The following is a 20465-nucleotide window of genomic DNA, read 5'->3' as shown; positions in this document are numbered from 1 at the left end:
ACTGCACTGGTGTGTAGAACTTGAGAAGAAGAGCCATTTTTGTGGACATCAGTGAAGAATATTATGAAGTGACACATGGGAAACTATTAGAGAAGCTAGAAATGATGATGAAGAACAGAGAAATAAAGAACTGACTTTAAACACCAGAGACTTGTACTAGAGGGGAGACTATCAAGAGGGATTTTTCTAAAGTAGATCTTTATGAAAGTTCACAACAGAAAAAGTAAAAGTATGATTTGTTCAATACAGAAATATAAGAGATGCAGTTGCACTAGAGGAAGGCTGGCATGTCATACAGGAAGGAGTACACGGTCTGGAGGATTCAAGTGAGATGTGGAAGGGTATGTGGAAGGAGAGTGCTTGCTCCTTTAAAGGTATCTGGTCAAAGGAACCATAGACAAGAATATACAGAGACAAACCTGATAGAGAAATTATAAGGGAGGTAGTGAGAAGAACAGATCTGGTCAGCCACTCTAGTTGGTAAGGATATGTGGAGTGTAAGAATGTTTGGTTTTTCCAGTAAGATTACGTGACTAGGGACCTTGCCAGACTGGGATGATAGGAAAGGGTGGGAGGCAAACACATGGAGACATGAAACCTGACCAATAAGCATAACAAAGACAATAACAGACACAAACCTACTTAGTCCCAGTAACTGAGGGGCTATCAAGAAACTGCAGGCAAACTGGGACTTTGCAGTTGATAAGGATGCAAACCTGAGGTCCTAGCGTCAGTGGTTCAAGGGACCATAGCCCTCTGGATCTTGGTGGGTGTTACAGACTTGGTACCTGGAATGTCAGCTATGGGGGAGACCGGCATGAGTGGACTGGGTACCAGTTACTAGAGTCAGAGGGGAGGTGTAGGTGCTCCTGGCCTGTGATGCCAGCAGCTGGAGTGAGTGGGGGTCTTGATGCCAATGAGTGGGGTGGGAATGGTGTGTGTCCCAGAAACCACATTACTGAGGGACTGGCATGAGTGAGGCAATGAGGGGCTCAGCACCAATGACTGGAGTGGGATGGCAGCTCAGAGCCCATGTTGCCCAGTGCCAGTTTCTGGGGAGTGAGTGCCTTGTATCTTCCCCAAATGAGTGTATGTGGGGTGTGCATGTGTACTCACCAGCAAACTTCAAGCTGGACTGTACAGGGGGCCTTGGATCAGGGCAGACAGGGGCCCACGCTGGTATCCAGGAGGACCTGCGAGTGAGGGGTACCTATTGGATGAGCATGTGAGAGATACATGTTTGCAGCAAGTATCAAGCTGGACCAGCCAGAGAGTGAGGAACCTCTGGGGTGGATCAGAGGGCTGGGAACTGGGCAGGGGTGCCAGGCAGCAGAGGGACCATGCTGGGTCTCTGGGATACACACTCAGCTTTTCTCCTGGTTGAACCTGCAAATGGGAAAGCAGCAGCTGTGTACTCACCAAAAATCCAACCCTTAGGAATATGCAAATGGCAGACAGTGGTATAATGAATACTTAATTAGTTTAACTGAATATTTAGTACACCACTGTCCTCTATTTTTGTCTTCCAATGATTGGATATGTGTTTTGGCTGGACAAGGACAATTATTTTTTTTTAATCTATCTTAGGAGGAAATGTGTCTCAAAACTTTAGAGGCTTGTAAGTCTTGAGGGTCAGTTACCTCATAGTGCAGATTCATCAGTAGAAAATGTGACATTAATTCTTGTATAAATAAGCCGTATGAAGCTTCATGTGAGGGACTAGTTTCACAGTATCACTAAAAACACATTAAAGGAGTGTAAGAACCTAAGAACAGAGAAGTGAACAAATCAGAAGTACCAAAGATGAAGGTAAATAAACAGAGCTTAACTCAGTCATTAGGTGACGCAACAGTCTAGTAATTAAACAGAAGTATCCCAATGGGAGATAATAGATAAAATGTTTGATAGCTCAGAAATCTAATAGCTTCTTTCTTTCAATATTTTTACCTGGAGTGGAGGTGCTTTGTTTCAGAGAGATTCTAGCAAGACTGAAAAGCGTAAAGGCTTTTGTATTGTGGCAGTGTAAAAGCCAGAAAACAACTCAGCAGTATTAACATTTGGCAGAGTTCCCATTGTGGGTGCTTTTACGTGCCAGAATTCTTGAACGAAGGACTAAGCAAGAACTGAAAGTCTGTGGTGAAAATGCAATGTCAAGATTGCTCCCAGTGTATGTACAACAGGAAGATAACTGTGGTGTTCATGGTTGCAGGACTAAGTACCTAGAGGATAGGAATACTCGTCAGGTTGTGTCTCTCTGTCTTTCCAAACCTCTTTTTAGCTTATTCTGCTTTCATTTTGTCCTCCCCAGCCCTTGTCTCCATTTCCTCACCTTCTCCTGAGATCTAGTTCTACTCCCAGAAAAGTTTTCAGATTGTACTCTGATTTAAAATATATAAACTCCTGAGAGAGGGACCAGACCCAGTCTCCTGATCCAGGCTGCCTTTTTTGATCTCGTGAACCTTGAGTTTGTTGGCTGGAGACTGGCTCTGTTTACACAGAAATGCCTCCCCTGACTACTGTGGTAATAGTTTGGGGGGATATGGCCACCTTCTCAGTGGACTGGGCTTGAAGGCCTCTAGACTTTGTGCTTTCAACCACTGTTCTGTGTGATAAAGAAACTGAGGAGGAACACTGCTGCTGGATATTGTTTTAGTTTTTTTCAAACCATGCGGCCAGTAATAGTTTGTATTCCAAATGCTCAATCCGGAAACCTGTCTCCAAACACAACAGCTTAAAAAGAGTATTAGATGAGAAGAATCATGCTGAGACATTGCAGGTCTGTCTGCTTGTAGAGGACAATGTTTTGATTAGTACAAGGAGTGGGGATTGATTTCAGTGGATATATTTGATATCATCATCACTGCTTATCACTCCGAGTCTCACATGTCCCACTGTGGTTTGTCTGTTCAAGGATGGAAGAAATACACTGAGCTCAGCTGAGCTGTTAAAAGCTGAAAGTCTAGTGTCATTTGAGGTATACCAGGGCTAACAGATGTATCCCTGTAAGGTTGGCAGATACGCTGCCCTCTGCATCACAGAGCCATTGCCTGCAGTTGCAGCAACAGGTACATACTATGTGGGTTTCCCTCAGTACTGAAGAATGAGTTTGCCATGTGTATGATCCATGCAAAATGCATAAGGTAAATCTGCTTAATACTATAGCACTAACTAGAGCTAAACACCAAATATAGTCTTGCTTTTAAAAGACTGTTTTATTAGGGCAACCACTCTGACCTATTTGGTAAGTATTCTTGTGCTCAAGGAAAGAAATATTGAACTCTTATAAATGCAAAACATAAATATTTTGTGTCACTGAGGTTTTAAGGATTCTGAAGAGAAGTTTGAAAACAGATTTGCTTAGTGTATGCTTAAAAAAAGCCAAACAGTTCAGCACCCATTACAAATAATAAATTATACATATGTGTATGAACCTTCTTGAGAATATTTGAGTATCCTTTGCAATAGTGCTTTAAACCTTGAAGTGGCCATTTGAGCCCAGATATTGCTGACATCTTAGGAACCAATTAAGATACTTGCCAAAAGTCATGAAGCCCTTGATGTAACAGTGAACAGAACCCAGTTCTCCTGACTTCCTGCTTTTATGGCATGTTCAGCTGCCCCAGTCACCATCTCGCTTTTCTCTTGTCCCACTTTCAAAAGCCCCAACTTAGCTTCAGGGAACTTTTTTCCCCTTCTTGTTACTGCATGAGAGCCATTGCTTCTCAGTCGTTCCTCAGGGCTTCTCTGGTCATAATCTGCCCCACCATATATATTGCATCCTCCCTTTGCTTTGCCTTCCAAGTACTCCGAGATGCTCTTACGTGCTGTAAATCAGAGGTGAACTTTTTGCACTGGAGAATCTGAACAGAGCTATCTCACCAGTGCTGAAGCTGTGTATACAGGCCCTGAACGGGGCAGCTGTGGTCATTGGCTTTCTGTCATCTTAATAACTTGACCACTATTTCACCCAGAGGTGTGCCTGTCACCCTGTACAACACAGGATTTTTTTCATGCCATGCTGCCAAATCCTTTTTTAATACCATGTGCAACATTGCAGCTCTTGTGTTTTTTAAGGTCTGTTCACCACTGCCTCGTTCTCTGTTGCTGTTCCCATCCAGGCAGTGAGTTGAGAGATGCTACTAACTTCTCCCTTCTCATCTCCCTCCTGCTCTGTTCCTTGCAACCCCTCCAGCTGCATGGAGCTAGTCCTGTTCTCCGGCAGCAATAGCAGCAGTGAGTGCTAGAGGCTGCGTGGAGCTGTGAAGAAGGATGCAGGATCTAGTGCTGATGTCTGTAGGTGGGGAAGTGGACCTGGAGCAGAAAGTTGGTACAGTTGTGCCTTCAACCCTTAAAGTCTCTCCAGGTTGCAAAAGTTACAGTTGCTTGTTCTTCTCTGGGACCTTCCACATAGTGTTGTTTGGTTTGGGGGTTGTTTTTTCTTGGTTCCTCACAGCATTTTCTGGTTATTGTTATGTCTTATCCTTTCTGACTGAACCCTTAGCCTCTCAGGATATGACCTTGTGTACAAAAACTGTCTCTCAGCAAAGAATCTGGAATATTTAAGTAGAAAAGCAGTACAACAGAACTAAATGCAAGATCTTGTGGAAAGGAAAAGTGATTCTCTTTACAAAATCTCTAAAGTTTCCCACTCTCACTCATTCTCCTATACATTTTGCTCACTCACACTCTCATACCCACATATTCACAAGCATCACCTCATGGGCCTGATGGTCACTGGTGACCATGATCACTTGTGTGCAGTGCAGAAGACAAGGAGACTGGCTATCATGGCTCGTAGGTTCTCATTCATTGGTGACAATAAACTGATCTGGGACTTGCCATCGATCCCCTTTAGGAATGGGTGCTGTCTGGGATTTTTTGTGTCGTTGTTTTGTCTCACCCCCTTATAAGTCTTAGGTAAAATTATTAGCTTTCACAGTTCTCTTGTTTTCCTCATCTGAGTATTTTAAGGCTCCACTTTCTTCTCCATCTTATTGACACCTTATTTTAGGTCATTTTGTTCCTCTTCATTAATTTGGATTAAATCTCCATATAGGGTGCTCTGTAGCAATTAATGCATACATTTGCTGTTAATCCTTATTTTGTATTTTCTTTATGTGCTTCACATGTGTATACAATTATAGTCATACTTCCTTCATATTAATCTTAAATATATATTTTCTCAAATCTCTACATGCAAAAGGAAAGATAATAAATGGGTACAGGTGAAATACCATGGATTACAGAAAAGGAAAACTCAGATCAGTTACAGGCAATGAACTCAGACTATTGATGTGGTATTCACAAGAAGTGAGAAAGCAAAATTGTTGCTTTTTTTTTTTTTTTTTTTTGCATAGAATTATTGGCAGACAATCTTTTGGCATGTTATCAGGCATTACTTGTAAGTCCACAGTTTGAATCCAATTCTCTGTGCTGTTCTGGTAACCTTATTAAAGGGAAAATACAACTGGGATTGTAAAGGTGCAGTAAAGGGCATAAAATGGCTGGAATGTAGATTACAAGTGAAGAGCAAAAAAAGAGCAAGCTTTTGCCTGTCTGTTTAAGAGAGAGTTGAGGGGCAAGGAGGGTGTGGGATCCCACTGTGAGCCAGGACCCTGAAGAAAAACACCAATATAAACCAAAATCTTTGGCAGAGAGTGTAAGTCAGGGTTAAACGCTGTTCCTTGTTCTGCTGAGTAAGAAAATCAATGGGACTTGTCCTGAGGTCAGATAATATCAGCAGAATCTGCAGTATTAACATTTTGCCCATCATATGTGTGGTTATAGGTTAAAAATAGTCCAAGCACAGCACAGTTTGGGCAGATGGATTTTTTTTAAATAGGATTTGAGGTAAAAATCTTCTAAGCTCAGAAATGCCTGCTGAGAATTAGCAGACAAACCAAAATATTTTCCTGCCCTACTTTCCCTGCTCAACCATTCCTGTGCAGACACATGGAATACAGAAAGCTGGGGAGCAGTATACTGGTCTCATAAAAAATCCTCAGTATGTTTTATGGAACCTGTGCTCTAATCTGCTCCTGCCTCTTTTATGGCCGTCAGCTGCTCTTTAAAATAGTTGAAGGTTTTTTAATTTTCTGTCTGTGTACTCGAGATCATGGTATGTGTATCAGAACCGTAGGCAAAGACCTGCAACTGAAAGCACAACTGCAAGGCTGGTAAGAGTAGAGAGTTGTTAGGTATTTGGCCACATATACTGAGCAAAGTCTTTCCTATCTGTGCTAAGAGCTGGGTAGATTCTGTGATGGAGATTTTCCTCAAGCATTTGTTCTTGGGGTGAAGTTTCTTCCTTCCCACCACATAGAGAATTGCAAGTCTAAACAATGACTAATCCTGAGAATGCTGTGAAAGGCTGGAACCAGCCGTGCAGAGGTTCACTCCACACCATATCTGGCTCTTCGGGCATGGCAGGTATGCTGAATACAACCTGTACCCAACCTGTGTTTGTTGTAGTGAACTCTGGAAGCCCAGAGCAACACTTTCATTGTTCCTTTGGTTGCTCATCCATTCTGCAGCAAGAAACTCCCATGCTAACTAGACAGTTCTGCCTACTCTGGCTTGGAGACAGTACCATAGTGGTGCCTGAGCCTCTGGCTGCAGAAAGCATGGGAAATGTGTCTAAGTGCAACAGCCAGAGGTAGAGGTGATGATTTGCCTCACTTCTATGTTTCAAAAAGCCTGGCTCTAATGATTTAGTTTCCTGGCAAATTTGACTTCGACTTTTTCCAACATCAAGAAAACAGCAATTAAGCAGCTACTCCTAAAATATAACTTTGAAAAGGAAAGTCATCTCTACACTTTTAGCTCTGATTAAGTACAATTTGTTCTATTAATTTGAGAAATTGTTGAAATCTGGGGCAGCTCTGTACATCTCAGTACAGTAGCATTTTGGGTCTGATTTTAGATTGAGAAAATCTGTCCTTCATAATTTCTGTGCTGCTTTACATGTTCAGATTCAGGAGCAAGTTGTAGCTTGCTGCTGTGTAAGAATATCATGGACGTTTGGAACAGGCACTTGTAGCTCAGTGCTAACATTCCATGTAGTTTTGGAGTGGAGATATGCCAGGGAGGAAGAAAGGACAGAACTGTGACTCTCAGCTGCTGGAAGAAATTTACAGCAACCTGAAGACTACTTAGTTGTAACCATTGGATGATCCATCCATCTTCACATTGTGCATCTTAAACTTCTACTCGTGTCTGGGCTGTCTGGAGTGGCTGCAGGCAGTATGTTGAACGTATATTGAAATACATTCCTGTATAGGGAATAAACACAAACCACTTAAGTCACGCTTAAGATGTCACATGGGACTGAAGTTGCACATAGGTCTGCTTTGCTGAGAAAATGCACTTGATATTAGCAGCCCAGTGCAGTAGGTTAATGCAAGCTTCAGCTGGTGGTGTGTATTTTTTTGAAAACACCAGTAAGCAGAGTGGCAGTGGATGTGAGAGAGGTGAGTCTGGTTTTTCTTTTTTTTTTTAATTATTTTTTATTTAGTCAGCAGAAGGTCTGCAACATTTTAGGTATCCTGAAGATGTGTTAAGGATGGATTAGGCAGGCTAATAAGAGAAAGTTGCAGTGAAAGAATCTCTGAATAACAAAAGCATGAGTACACCATTCAGTACAAGTGGTAATCCTGTTAGTACCTTAGCAGGGCAACTCGAGTGAGGGAAGGAGATCTTCACGATGTCCTTTTGTGCAGTTTTGTGGCTCTGAATTGAATATGATTGCCCAGATACAGAACTCAATAAGTTAAACATTGAAAATAAAGTTTAAGATATGCTTTTATGTCTTGAATTTATCATTTTCTAACTTGAGGTACTTTGACGGATTAAGAGAATTCATGGAGGTGGTATTAGCAAATGCAGCAAACCTGGAAAAGTCATTAGGTGAGCAGTAGACCAAGAAAGAAAAGTTCAAATGAAGGAGGAGAAAGCACCAACCTTCCAAAAAACAAAATCTGATCTAGCACAAGATGTACAGGTTATAGTTAGGGCATTGACGGTCAATACTTCCAACATGCTCAAAGGCAAACTTAGGTCATCATTAAAACAGTGGGATAACAAACCTATGTGATTGCCAGCTCCTCTTCAGATCCAACCTAGGCAGTTTCAGATTTAGGTGGTTAACTTCTAAGAGACACTTAGGAGTAAGCAGGGAGCAGAAATAAATTTAATAGATGTAATTCAGTATATGTTTTCAAGAGAGTGAATTTACAGTACTTGAGTACTTGTCTTTTATAATGCAAACTCAATGTCTTTTGCCTACTAAAGAGAGGCACTGATAGGCTCTAAAGAAAATGCTGTCAGTCTTTCTCAGCAGTGAAGAAGGTGACGGTTCCTCATATTACTCCTTGCCTGTACTTTTGATTCTCTCTATTTTTGTACCTGGGTCTCCATTTCCATTGGTTCTGTGCCACTGTTTAGTGCTTAGATTCCTGCTTTACCTGACTTGTGTAGACAAAAATGAAGGGAAAAGGAAACATCAGCAACCCTTATCAGCATCATTTTGGAATGCAGTAAATTTCTTGTATATCTAGAAGGACAAATGCAAAAGTCCTAGGACATTGAGGGGAAAGAAATATGGAAAATCAACATAAAGAGATAAAGTGAATGACCCAGGCGAAAGTGAAAGCAGTAGGAGGACTGACTGAAAACAGAGTGGAAAATAACTGAATGGACTAGAGATAGAAGTTGGAAAAGAAAGAGGACAATATTCAGTGGAAAGAAACAAGATGGAGAAAAGTATAGAAACCAAAATGAAAAGAGGAGGACAGTATTAATAAAAGATGGAAAGTTGCAGTTAAGCTGTGGCTAATAATAGAAAAAAAACTCATATGGAATGAATATTTAAGAAGCAGACTAAATAAACAAGAAAAGAAAAGGATGGGTTGAAGGGTTGAAGAGACAGACTGTGAACAAGAAGACAGCACTGGCAGATTTAGACCTACCAGTCCAACTTGGATGTCCATTTAGGAGAGCTCAGGAGTCATTAGTAGAGACTTGAACTGATAGGATCATCCAAGTCTAGTAGATCTTGTTTAATAGGACAAATAAGGTGATCTTTGAAGTAACTTTGTGCTAGAATGTACCTATTCCTCAGAAATACGGCTTACTGGCAGGCCCTTCAGATTTGAGATCTTCTCATAGGGGGTGTAAAGTTAACAAAATACTCCTATGCCTGAACATGAGAATAATGTGTATGAAATATACAGATATGAATGGGCGTCCCCCAAAATAGGTCAAGGACTGTCTGACTAATAAGTAAATTTTGTGGATAAGATAGGAAAAGGTGACATAAGTAAAATTAAATTACAACCATAAAGTTTAACATTTATGTGTTTAAAAAAAAAAGATTAAAACTATAGCAAAGAATAAAAGGTGCTATTGCACGTGTAATGGTACTGGTTATGCATTGCCCATGACACAGTGTCATCAGAATGTGGTACAATGAGCATGAAATGGGAGGACTCATGCTGTGAAAATAGTTTATTGTCACTAACAAAGAGAGATGTGTGTGTGTAAGAAGTAACAGAAAAGTTACAAAACATTGGAACTAGTTCTACTGTGAATTATATCCCAAGGTGGTTTAGTATAAAGTTAATAAAACTTAGTGGAGCAAAACCAGGTTTCTACCATCTCCTTCTCCTTTCCAAGTGAGTACCTCAGGTATTAGGATACAAGATGATACTTCTTATGTTGCTGTTCTTTTTGACCTAGAATGGCATAAGTTTTTGCCTTGTTTAAATAAGGAGGTAGAGGACATCCTGTGGCTTATGATGAAGGCACTTTCTAGGGAGGTGAGGAAAGAAGTTTGAACTCCTTAAAGCAGAAAATGAAATTGAGTCTTCAGTTTCTGGGCAACTGCTCTGACACATTCATATACAGTTTCAAGAGGGGGACAGCTACCTTGTGACTTTGTCCCAGTTCTTAAACTGTAAAGAGGGGAGTGCAGCACATGTGAAGAGAAGCATGGGGTGAGGCAGTAGCCAGGGCTAAGGAAATCAGTGAAGTTGTTACGATCTGGAAGAGATTCATTTGACTAGAGTGTGTCTCACAACTAGTTCACTGAGCTGAAATTTAGTGGTGATGGCTTGAGCTGAAGAATCACAGCCTGCGTAGAAGAGTGACAAAGAGTGTGACTCTGAAGAGAGACAATGGTGATGAAGGAAAACACACCAACCAAAACCTTCAAGAAAACGCTTGGCAGTAGAAGCAGCACTTAGAGGCTTTGTGGTGACTTTAGAAAGGTGAAAGTTATTTTGTCAGTGTCCAAGTTGTTAATGTCCTTCCATTTAGAATGGCGCAGTATGTGACATTATGGTCAATAAATTACTGAAAGGATTTTGAAGTCATCAGAAAAATATAGCAGAAGACAAACAGAGTGAGTCAGAGAGATAGCTGTCCTTAAATTTTAGACAAGCAGTGAGAAATAATTGAATGTACACCAGCAACTAGGAGAAGCAAAGAAATGTATTTTCTATGTATTTTTGTTATATGTGGTTTGTCTGAATTCAGGTTTACAACACAGATCCCTTTCCATACCGCAGCCCACCACCTCTTTTTTCTTTACATGCTATTTTCTAGAATAACAGCAAGTACACTACTGCAAAGAAATTGTGACCTAGATACAAACAGGATTTTTTCTGGCTGTTTAGCAGCCTACGTTCCCTTAACAGCAATGGTTTAAGTAGTCTGGCTTCAGATGTCTGGGATACAAAAAAAAACCAAATTCTCACCAGTTAGATTCATACCAATGTGAAAAATGGATTTAGGGAAAGGCAAGGTTGGATGGAGCTTTGAGCAACCTGGTCTAGTGGAAGGTATCCCTGCCCATGGCAGAGGGGTGGGACTAGATGATCTTTAAAGGTCCCTTCCAACCCAAACCATGCAATGATTCCATGAAAGATATGAAAGAACAGACCTAACCCAACTGAGCAATTTGGCACCATACCCATCTATTTCACACAAGGGAGAAGCAAGTTGCATGTTGAAAAGATCACTTGTCAACAAGTAATTCAAGTGTGGGAGATTAACAAAGGAGCAAAGAAGTTGGGTGTAGGAACAAGAAGTGTACGTCACCTCAGGGAGGCATTCTGCAGTATTTTTAGGAAGAGGGAGAATCCCATGTCCCCAGAAAATCCCATACAGAGAATGTGGACTGAAAGAGATCTGGTTCAACTGCAGGACTTTCTTTAAGGGGGTGCTCAGTGGCTCTGTTCTGCCCACAGAACCTGTTGTCATATTTTGGGATCTCTGAGCTGAGATTGCTAAATGGAGACTGTTGGAGGCTTGTCAGGCAGGGAGCCACTGTAGGGTATGAATCCCTTTTAGTCCTGCCTTTACGTTGCCTTATCATCTAGGTAGTATCCTGACCAGATAGTACTTGAGACATGGGAACTCACCAGGAACACTCCTGTACATAGAGAAGGGGTTCTCTGTCTCTGTGTAGGAATCCCAAGGGTGAAGTGACAGACGGGACTGGACTGAAGAAGTAGTGTAGAGCATTCCCTGAGATTATCAAGGTGTTTTTTCCATAGATCTCATGAGTACCTATGGGCTAGAAGATGGTGCAACGTCCACCATCTCACTGGAAAAACTGGAAAAAACTGTATAGAGGAAACACCACAAATCTGAGTCATTCCCTTACAGTTTGCAGGTATTGTTTTCCCCTGTGGTTGATGTAATCTGGCCTGTGAATGATGACTGTTCCTTTCCTCTGGGCTTGATTTAATTCTAAGACAGACAAATTGTAGGCATTGCATGCAAACAGGCACATAGAGACAGTCTAGGTTCTGCTAGAGAATGACACAGCTTACCTGCTTGTTAGTGGCTAAACTATAAGGATTCTCTAGGCTTGTCTCCATATTTTTTTGCGCATTGTTTTATCAGGAGGCAGAAATTGTGTGTGCATTTATATTGTATGCAAGCAATCTCATTGTTGCTAAAAACCTACGTGCTGGCATGATTACACCAAAAATCTAGAGCCTGATCCTTGGTGCTGGTGAATTCCCACCAGTTCAGAAGGGAGCCACATCATGATGTTAGTTCGTTGATGTTTAAGGGATGTGATTTACTGAAGATGAAATTATTTCCAAAGCAGCAAAATGTCTTTTCAGATGTCGAAATACCTTGGAGTTCTCCAGTTAACATGTTGTATTTTCACATCTGCCTGTTTTCTAATATGTCTTTCTCTCTCCTCTTGCTGTGTGAGACTCAGAAATAGCCAGAGGAAGGACTCCGCATGGTGTTCTGCAATGAAGCAGATTGAACACGGATTTATTGCTGCTCAAGCAGATTTAGATGCTTCTAGGTACAATGTTGTATAAAAATGTTCCTTGTACAGGTGTGATTTGAAATGGATGAACTTTTCAAGGCCCTAAATACCTACAGAACTAGATCTGTGTATAATTGTATCGCTCCCAAGAGAAATATCTACACAGAAATAGTTCTGTGGCACTGCATTACACTGCTCCTAATTCAGGCATATCTATATGTAGAACTGTTTCAAGGAAGGCTTGCATAGGAATGCGAGGACTTTTCATACTAAAGTAGTTCCATTACTACAACCTCTAGCATAGATATATGTCAGTGTATTACTATCCTGATATATACTTAATTTTCTTCTGCAGGACTTGGTAAAAATCAGTGTATTCTTTCTACACCCATATGTTTGTACTCACAGTAAAGGACTCATACCATTTAATTTAACAGAGCTAATTAAAGTGGTGCAATTTTTATATGTCAGCAAAGCCCAATAGGCCTGTGTATATAGCTCCTGCATACAGGCAGTATCCAATCACTTCAGGGGTTATCAGGTTTATCAGCAAATGGATATTTTGGCCTGGTATGTTTTATCATCTATTTTTGCTGCAGGGATGGATTCTGGTGCTCTTGCTCATGTGGATTGATCTGAACCTGCTGGGTACATTTTTATTTAGTGAGCTTTGAAGGTGTTTCAAAATTTGATGCTTAGATGAAATTTTGAGAAATGACTGGAGAACGAAACTCCGGGAAAAAGAAAACTAGAAAGCCCCTAAGCCTCAATTCAATTGAAACTGAAATTATGTTTTTCTGTGTTTCAATTTTTGCCTTTCACTAGAAAAATCAATATTACTACAGACCAGATTTTGAAGTGTTTTCTCAATGGAAGTTTTTCCTGAATTAAAAATTGAGGCCTGCAGGACTGACTCAGCATTATCACTGAAGCTGATGGAAATAACTAAAATTATTGTGGCCATTGATGAATTTTATGTAGATTTAAAGGGACTCGGGGAACAGTTAATCAGAACAGAGCAAGTTTCAGTATATCACTTACAAACTGTGTAGTGAGCATAAACTGTATAAAGCTAACAGTTTGAGACTGTTACGTTTGTGCAGTGCTACTGTGTATAATGACATTTGTAAAATGAATATCAAAGTACCTATTTTATTGGTGCTATAAAACTTAGAAAAAGGCAAGAAGCCAGAAAATCCTAGGACTTACGATTCTGAAATTAGGAGAAAAATTTTCTAAGAACCTGAGGTTTAGAAACATGTTTGATGGGAATGAAAATATTATGGAATGTGTTCTAGAATGATTTGGTTACATGTGTGTTATCTGTTTGGTTTTACATTCCACAGTGTTTTGCAAAACTTTGGATGTGCACAGTCTTACCTGTCCACAGAGAGACAGGACATGAGGAAAGATGAACCTAGGTAGAGTGTAGTGAGGTGGGCCAGGATTTGAGTGTTCATCAGCCCTTCCTTACTGGGGGACCCAACTGGAATGCACTAGAGCAGAGCCTGAATGACTATCAGAAGGAACTCACTGGGGTGTAGGAACAGTGTGAAAGATTCCTCACTGGTATTAAAAACCCCTGGATGTGTGATTGGTGTGTTTCATTCATACACTGTAAGTAAAATCAACTTGTGGCCAGAAAGGCATTGCCTACAGAGATGAGTTTTGTTTTCCCACCACCTCTTAGCACGAGCATTGTCCGTTTCCAGGAGAGTCTGTACCAACGTGTTCCTTAAGGAAGGACCTTAGATATTGCCAATGTTGCTGTGACTTTTGGCCTTTTATTGGTGTTCTGTATATTTGCTAGAGAACTTTGTGGCTGTACACATGGGAGGTGTGGGGCAGACATAATCCATGGACTGTCTCGATGAAACCACTATTTGATTGTCTGGAAAACTGAGGGTGTCTCTTTTCAGGCTTCTGTTTTACGTGGTGACTGCAAGTTGTTTTGACGCACAGACGCGTAGTCCATGTATATTAGTGTTGCTGTAGCTTTTTTTAATAGCTTTTAGCAAGGTGTTGTTTTTGGGGTTTGTTTTTTGTTTGGTTTGGGTTTTTTTGTGAGGCTGTCTGGGTATTTTGTTCTGAATCTGTGAATATTGTGATCCTGAAGGTGGGTAGCTAGCCAAAAATTTGAAGCTGATATTTTTTTTCAAGTATTTGGCTCCTGTTTAGACAATTGGATGAAATGGGCACATTTCCACGTGTTCTAGGCACTTGGCATCTCTATCTGCCCTACTTGGTCTGCACAGACCTACATTTATCCTACTTACAAAGATAATCAGGGTTGGGTGGTTCCAGAGCAGCATTTGCAGACACTGGGGTATTGGCCACATTAGAATAAATATGTGGGCAAATATTTGGGCCACAAAAATGGCCTGAGAATCAAATGAACCCATCATTCAATACATAAATAGGGTAATCCTGCTCTTAATGTTGTCTCTTCTGATAATGGTGACCACTAATAAAAGCTCATAGACTGGTAATCATTCTTAGCAGTGCTGAATCAGAAATTAGGGCAATTGTTCTCCGGGGTTTGTGCATCAGGTACGTTATAGTAAAAACCTTTGGGATTTATAGTGTAAGGTTATGTTCTCAAAAGTCATCCCACATGGTGAAGGGTGCCCAGGCCCACAAAGGGCAATGAAAGAGGTTTTAGCTGAATACTGGAGTCACTCCCTCCTCTTGATAGACCAGCCTAAGCCAGAGAGGATTCATTGGACATTCCAAAAGACTTTGTGGGGTAAGCAAGGAAAAAAGTAACAGGAAGAGAAATCCTAGCAGAGAAGCAGTTTCTATACTGGGTAGCAGGTACAACATAGTTGCACCCTGAAGGACTATGTCCTGTGATTTGTCTTGTTAAATATGTCAGCTTAGTGACTTAGATGTTATACGAATGAATGCTTAAGTTTATTGTCTTTGCTGGGATTTGTGGCATTGAGGTAAAATTCATGGCAGCTGCAGCAGCCTCACCACCACTGCTGAGTTTGTTCAATTTCATGGCCCGGTTTGTCAGTCCTTCATCACAAGGGTAGAGAAGGAAAAAACTATTAATTGGAAAACAGATCGTGTTGCGTCTTCTCTGTAACTTCACTTGATCAAGTGGAGCCTGTCTGTTGCATTGGATGAGAAACTGAAGCCCGCCTTAAATGCTCATAACTCATGGGTGTGACTTGCAGAATTCTACCAGCTGAGCTGCTGTTGGGGCAAGGGCGAGAGGGGCCCGCAGAGGTTGGGCAGAGGGACGGTGCCGCAGCAAGGATGAATCTCCGAGGGAGCAGAGGGGCAAGTCTCCAAGAAAGAGGTTGTCAAACATACTGCAGCAACACGCAGGCGGCACCAGCCCTGGCTGGAGGCCCACTTTTTGTCGGAGCCCTGCGCTGATTTAACCCTCCCAAGCGGATGTACTTTAGCACTGCAGCACCAGGTCCAGAAGTGCAGGCGGTTTGCAGCCCTCCCCCGCCCCTCCCCGCGCCCCCGGAGCTTCAGCAACGAAGCTGGGGCGGAGACGAGGGGCGGTGGCGGTGTGGGAGCCGCACCCCTCCCGGCTCGGCGGCGAGAGCCCGCGGCCACCGGGAGCGGGGGGCCCGCAACACGTGGGTGAGGACGGTGCGGTGGGGCGGCGGGGGCGGCTCCCGGCGACACCGTGTCGCTGTTCCCTGCCCAGGTGCTGAACCGGCGCCAGCTGCGGCTTAAGCGTCCTCCCCCGCCTCCTTCCGCGCAGCAGCTGGAGCAGGAGAAAGCGGATCCGGCGAGTCCCGGTCCCTCCTCTTTCCTCCTCCTCCTCTTTTTCCTCCTCCTCCTCCTCCCCGGAGCCGCCGCCGTCTCGGGCAGCCGGTGAGCATGGACCGGGCGGCGGCGGGGCCGGAGGCGGCCGGCGGCTGCTGCTCGCCGCTTGCATGAGGCGGCCGGGCGGCGGCGGCGGGGAGTGAGGCCGGGCCAGGGCCGAGCGAAGCGGCTCCGGCAGCTTCCCCACTCCCCGCCCCGGCCATGGCGGCGGCTGCTCGGCGGAGCCGCGGCGGGGCGGTGGTGCCGGGCCTGCTGCTGCTGCTGGGGCTGTGCGGCGGGCGGACGGCGGGCGGGCCTCTCCGTTACTCGGTGCGGGAGGAGCTGCCGCACGGCGCCTTCGTGGGCAGCGTGGCGAGCGACCTGGGCGTGGATCCGCGGCGGCTGGCGGCGAGGGGAGCGCGGCTCACCTCGGGCAGCGACCGGCAGTACCTGGAGCTGGAGCTGGGCCGCGGGGTGCTGCTGGTGCGGGAGCGCATGGACCGCGAAGCACTCTGCGAGCTGAGCCCCGCCTGCTTCCTCAGCCTGGAGCTGGTCATCGAGCAGCCCATCGAGGTGCACAACGTGGAGGTGGAGGTGCTGGACATCAACGACAACGCACCGCGCTTCCCCCGGCAGGATTACCAGCTTGAGATCAGTGAGTCCGCCGTACCCGGGGCCCGCTTCCCCATCGAGAGTGCCCAGGACCCTGATGTGGGCACCAACTCTGTGCAGAGCTACCAGCTCAGCCCAAACCGCCACTTTGCTTTGGACCTTAAAGGCTTCCAGAGTGGCAGCAAGCTCCTGGAGCTGGTGCTGCAGCAGCCACTGGATCGGGAGCAGAGTGCCCTGCAGCAGCTGGTGCTCACTGCTGTGGATGGTGGGGACCCCCCCAAGTCCGGTACGGCCCAGATCTCTGTGCGAGTTGTGGATACCAATGACAACCCACCTGCCTTTGACCGCTCCACATACACTGTGAGCCTTCTGGAGAATGCCCCTCCTGGCACACTAGTGGTCAAACTCAATGCCTCAGACCCTGATGAGGGCTCCAATGGGGATGTGATCTACTCCTTTAGCAGCTACACCCCACAGAAGGTGAGGCAGCTCTTCAGTGTGGACCCACACTCAGGGGAGGTGCGGGTTAATGGTACCTTGGACTATGAGGAGGCATCCTCCTATGAGATCTATGTGCAAGCCACTGATCAGGGTCCTGTCTCTATGACTGGGCACTGCAAGGTGCTGGTCAACATTGTGGATGCCAACGATAACGTTCCTGAGGTGGTCCTGACCTCCCTGTACAGCCCAGTGCCAGAGGATGCAAAGGCAGGAACTGTGGTGGCCCTGATGAGTGTCACTGACCAGGACTCAGGGCTGAACAAGCAGGTGAGTCTGCGTATTCCCCCCGGCCTCCCCTTCGCACTCAACTCTTTCAAGAACTCCTACACATTGATCACCCAGGGCAAACTGGACCATGAGAAAGCAGCAGCCTACAACATCACAGTTACGGCTACTGACTCTGGGAGCCCCCCTCTCTCCTCCCAGAAGGTGATCCACGTGGAGATCTCTGACATCAATGACAATCCTCCACACTTTGAGGAACCTGTGTACTCAGTTTACGTCCCTGAGAACAACCCCCTTGGAGTCTTGCTGTGCACTATCAAAGCCACTGACCCAGATGTCGCCGAAAATGCCTATGTGTCCTATTCTCTACTAGATGGGGAGATCGAAGGGCTACCTGTCGCCTCCTATGTCTCTATTAAATCCGATAGTGGCAACATGTATGCTGTCAGGTCCTTTGACTACGAGACACTAAGGGAGTTCCAGGTGGTTGTCCAGGCTCAGGATGCCGGGATCCCACCACTGAGCAGCACTGTCACAGTCCACATCTACGTGGTGGACGAGAATGACCATGCTCCGCAGATTCTGTATCCTACCTCAACCAACACTTCAGCAGCCCTGGAGATGATTCCACGCTCGGCATATGCTGGATATTTGGTAACCAAAATTATAGCCATTGATGGGGACTCAGGACAAAATGCCTGGTTGTTCTTCCACCTGGTGCAAACCTCAGATCCAGGTTTGTTCCGGGTAGAGCTCCACACTGGGGAGATTAGGACTACTCGCAAACTGGGGGAGGACAGTACGCCTACTTTCAACCTGACGGTGGAGGTGAGAGACAATGGAGAGCCACCGATGTCCTCATCAGTAGCCATTACTGTTGCTGTGGTGGACAGAGTTTCCAAAATCATCCCTGACACAAGAAGGCACTTTAAAAGTCCGAGCAGTTACTCAGAGATCACTCTTTATCTCATTATTGCTTTGAGCGCCATCTCCTTCGTTTTCCTTTTCACAATCATTGGGCTTACTGTTATCAAGTGCTACAGATACAGTCTGTATGGGGACTCCTGCTGTGCAGGGTTCTGTGGGGTCCGAGAACGGTGCCCTGCTGAGTTGTACAAGCAGGCCAACAACAACATCGATGCTAGGTTGCCCCACGGTTTAAAAGTACAACCCCATTTCATTGAAGTGAGGGGCAACGGCTCTCTCACTAAGACCTACTGCTATAAGGCATGCCTAACCGCAGGATCAGGAAGCGACACTTTTATGTTTTACAATACCTGTGGCCCGACAGGAACTGGTCCCTCTGCAGTGGTGACTGAGAGGCATCTGACAGGACAGAGCGGGCAGAGCGCACAAAACCTGATCATACTTAAAAATGACTCCATTACTCCTAATGAGGTGAGGCTACGGTGATAAATGGTCAGCACAGTGCTCTGAGCAAATTATACTTAAGCAGAGGTTTGAGCTGGAAAACTCAGGTTAAGCATATTACCTCTTGGGCTCCCTGACAGACAGCTACGAAACATGGTTCTAAGGAATTCTAATCTCTAAAATGCATTTTGTTTCTAGGTAAATACTGTGACTTTCAGGGTCCGTTTGGTAAGTTCAGTATATGCGTGTGGTGTTTGAGATTCACTTTGTTTTTGCAGCATATGCTGTACAGAGTATTGCCTCCTTCCCTTTTCTCTTACAGATCTAAAATTGCCTGCTGCCACAGAGTGCTGGGGAGTGACATGTGTGGTCTTAAATTTTTAATGCTAAAACTAATATTGCAGGAAAAAAAATTAAAAAAAATGTGATTAGCCTGGAAATCAATAGATTACAGTAGTTATAGATGTTTGCTTCTTTCTTGGTAAAATTTAGATCGTTGCAGTAATATGCTTTGCTTACCAACGTGGGCATGTTTTACTTGTCTGAAAACTGCAATCCCCCCTTTGATAGTATTTGTTCTACCCAGTGCTGCATTTCATGCTTTCTGGACAGTGACAATCCAGTGACATCTTTGTAGAGAATTACAGTGTTACCATCGTTATGTTACAGTGTGACAACTTCTAACCTGCTGGGTTGCTATTGAAAATTGTTAATACCTGTGATTTGACCAGCAGTGTATTAACCTTTCCAATATTTTCCCCCAGTGAAGAATTAATGGTTGCTTTATGCTAGCATCCAGGCAGTCTGCAGTCAGTGTGTGGTTTGCCTGCTCTGTACAGTTTCCTTTCTACATATATTGCAACGAAACCTAGAAGCACTCACTGGAGAGGCTGATTCTCATTCACAAAAGGAAAATTTTGCAATTACTGTGTGTTGTTTGTACCCTACAATTGTGGCAGACATAAGATCACTTCGTGCGTTAATGTGTGCTGTGCCTCTAGACGTGGGAGAGCTAGGAGAGTGACTGTGGTGTGATAGAAAGGAGCCTGATTTGTGTATTTTTGCTACAGAAATATAATTTGTTTCTTTATTTCTTTATATTTATTCATATATTAAGGTGTTAGCATCTTTTGCAACTGTAGTTTAGTTACACAAATCTTAAGGACTAGCAAGTCTTCCATAAAAATGCTTTTAGAGAATAATAATCATCCATTCAAAACTAATCCATTGAAAATTAATGCAGCTTTTTTCTGTAAAGTACAGTGGCAGGGTATGGGGGAGGGTATTTTTTCTTTTTCTACATAGTTTTGTACCTTAAAATCTTTCTGAATATAATGAAATGCCTGGGATCTGTTTTATACAGGAGAGAACATGAGACGTATAAGCTTGAATGCTGAAGAATCAGAGTGTGAAATACACACTTTAATTTTCTGGATAAAAAAAAAAAAAAGGAGCAATAATCAAAAATGGCCTCACTTTAGATGTAAGATCAGTAGGAAATTAGTTTAAAAGACAGATTCCTATCGCATTTTAGGGTTTGCTCCACTGAATGCAATGAATTAGCAAGTTTTGAACACCAGTGCAGATCAGGCAGTGGCAGCAAAGCCAGCCCAAACTTGGAGTACAAAAGTAGAGAACAAACCACTGCCTGCCTGCCTGTGTGGAGTTATGAGTAAAGAGGAATCAATTATTC

General features: G+C 43.7%; 2 protein-coding genes across 3 annotated transcripts in view; both read left to right on the top strand.

Moving 5' to 3' along the window:
• The window catches only part of PCDHAC1 (protocadherin alpha subfamily C, 1), a 32822-nt gene extending 16686 nt beyond the window's left edge, over positions 1 to 16136 (top strand). The window contains exon 2 of the mRNA XM_068417120.1: positions 15963 to 16136. Within this exon, the coding sequence (XP_068273221.1) occupies positions 15963 to 16136 (174 nt within the window). The remainder of the gene's footprint in view (positions 1 to 15962) is intronic.
• Positions 1 to 20465, top strand: part of LOC137672762 (protocadherin alpha-3-like) — a 96506-nt gene that overhangs the window by 33129 nt on the left and 42912 nt on the right. The gene's annotated exons all lie outside the window — the stretch shown is intronic.

Source organism: Nyctibius grandis, chromosome 22, assembly GCF_013368605.1.
Source record: "Nyctibius grandis isolate bNycGra1 chromosome 22, bNycGra1.pri, whole genome shotgun sequence".
In the NCBI taxonomy this organism is placed as follows: Eukaryota; Metazoa; Chordata; class Aves; order Nyctibiiformes; family Nyctibiidae; genus Nyctibius; species Nyctibius grandis.
Note: the sequence above shows the minus strand (reverse complement) of the source record. Positions and strands in the feature narration are given on the sequence as shown.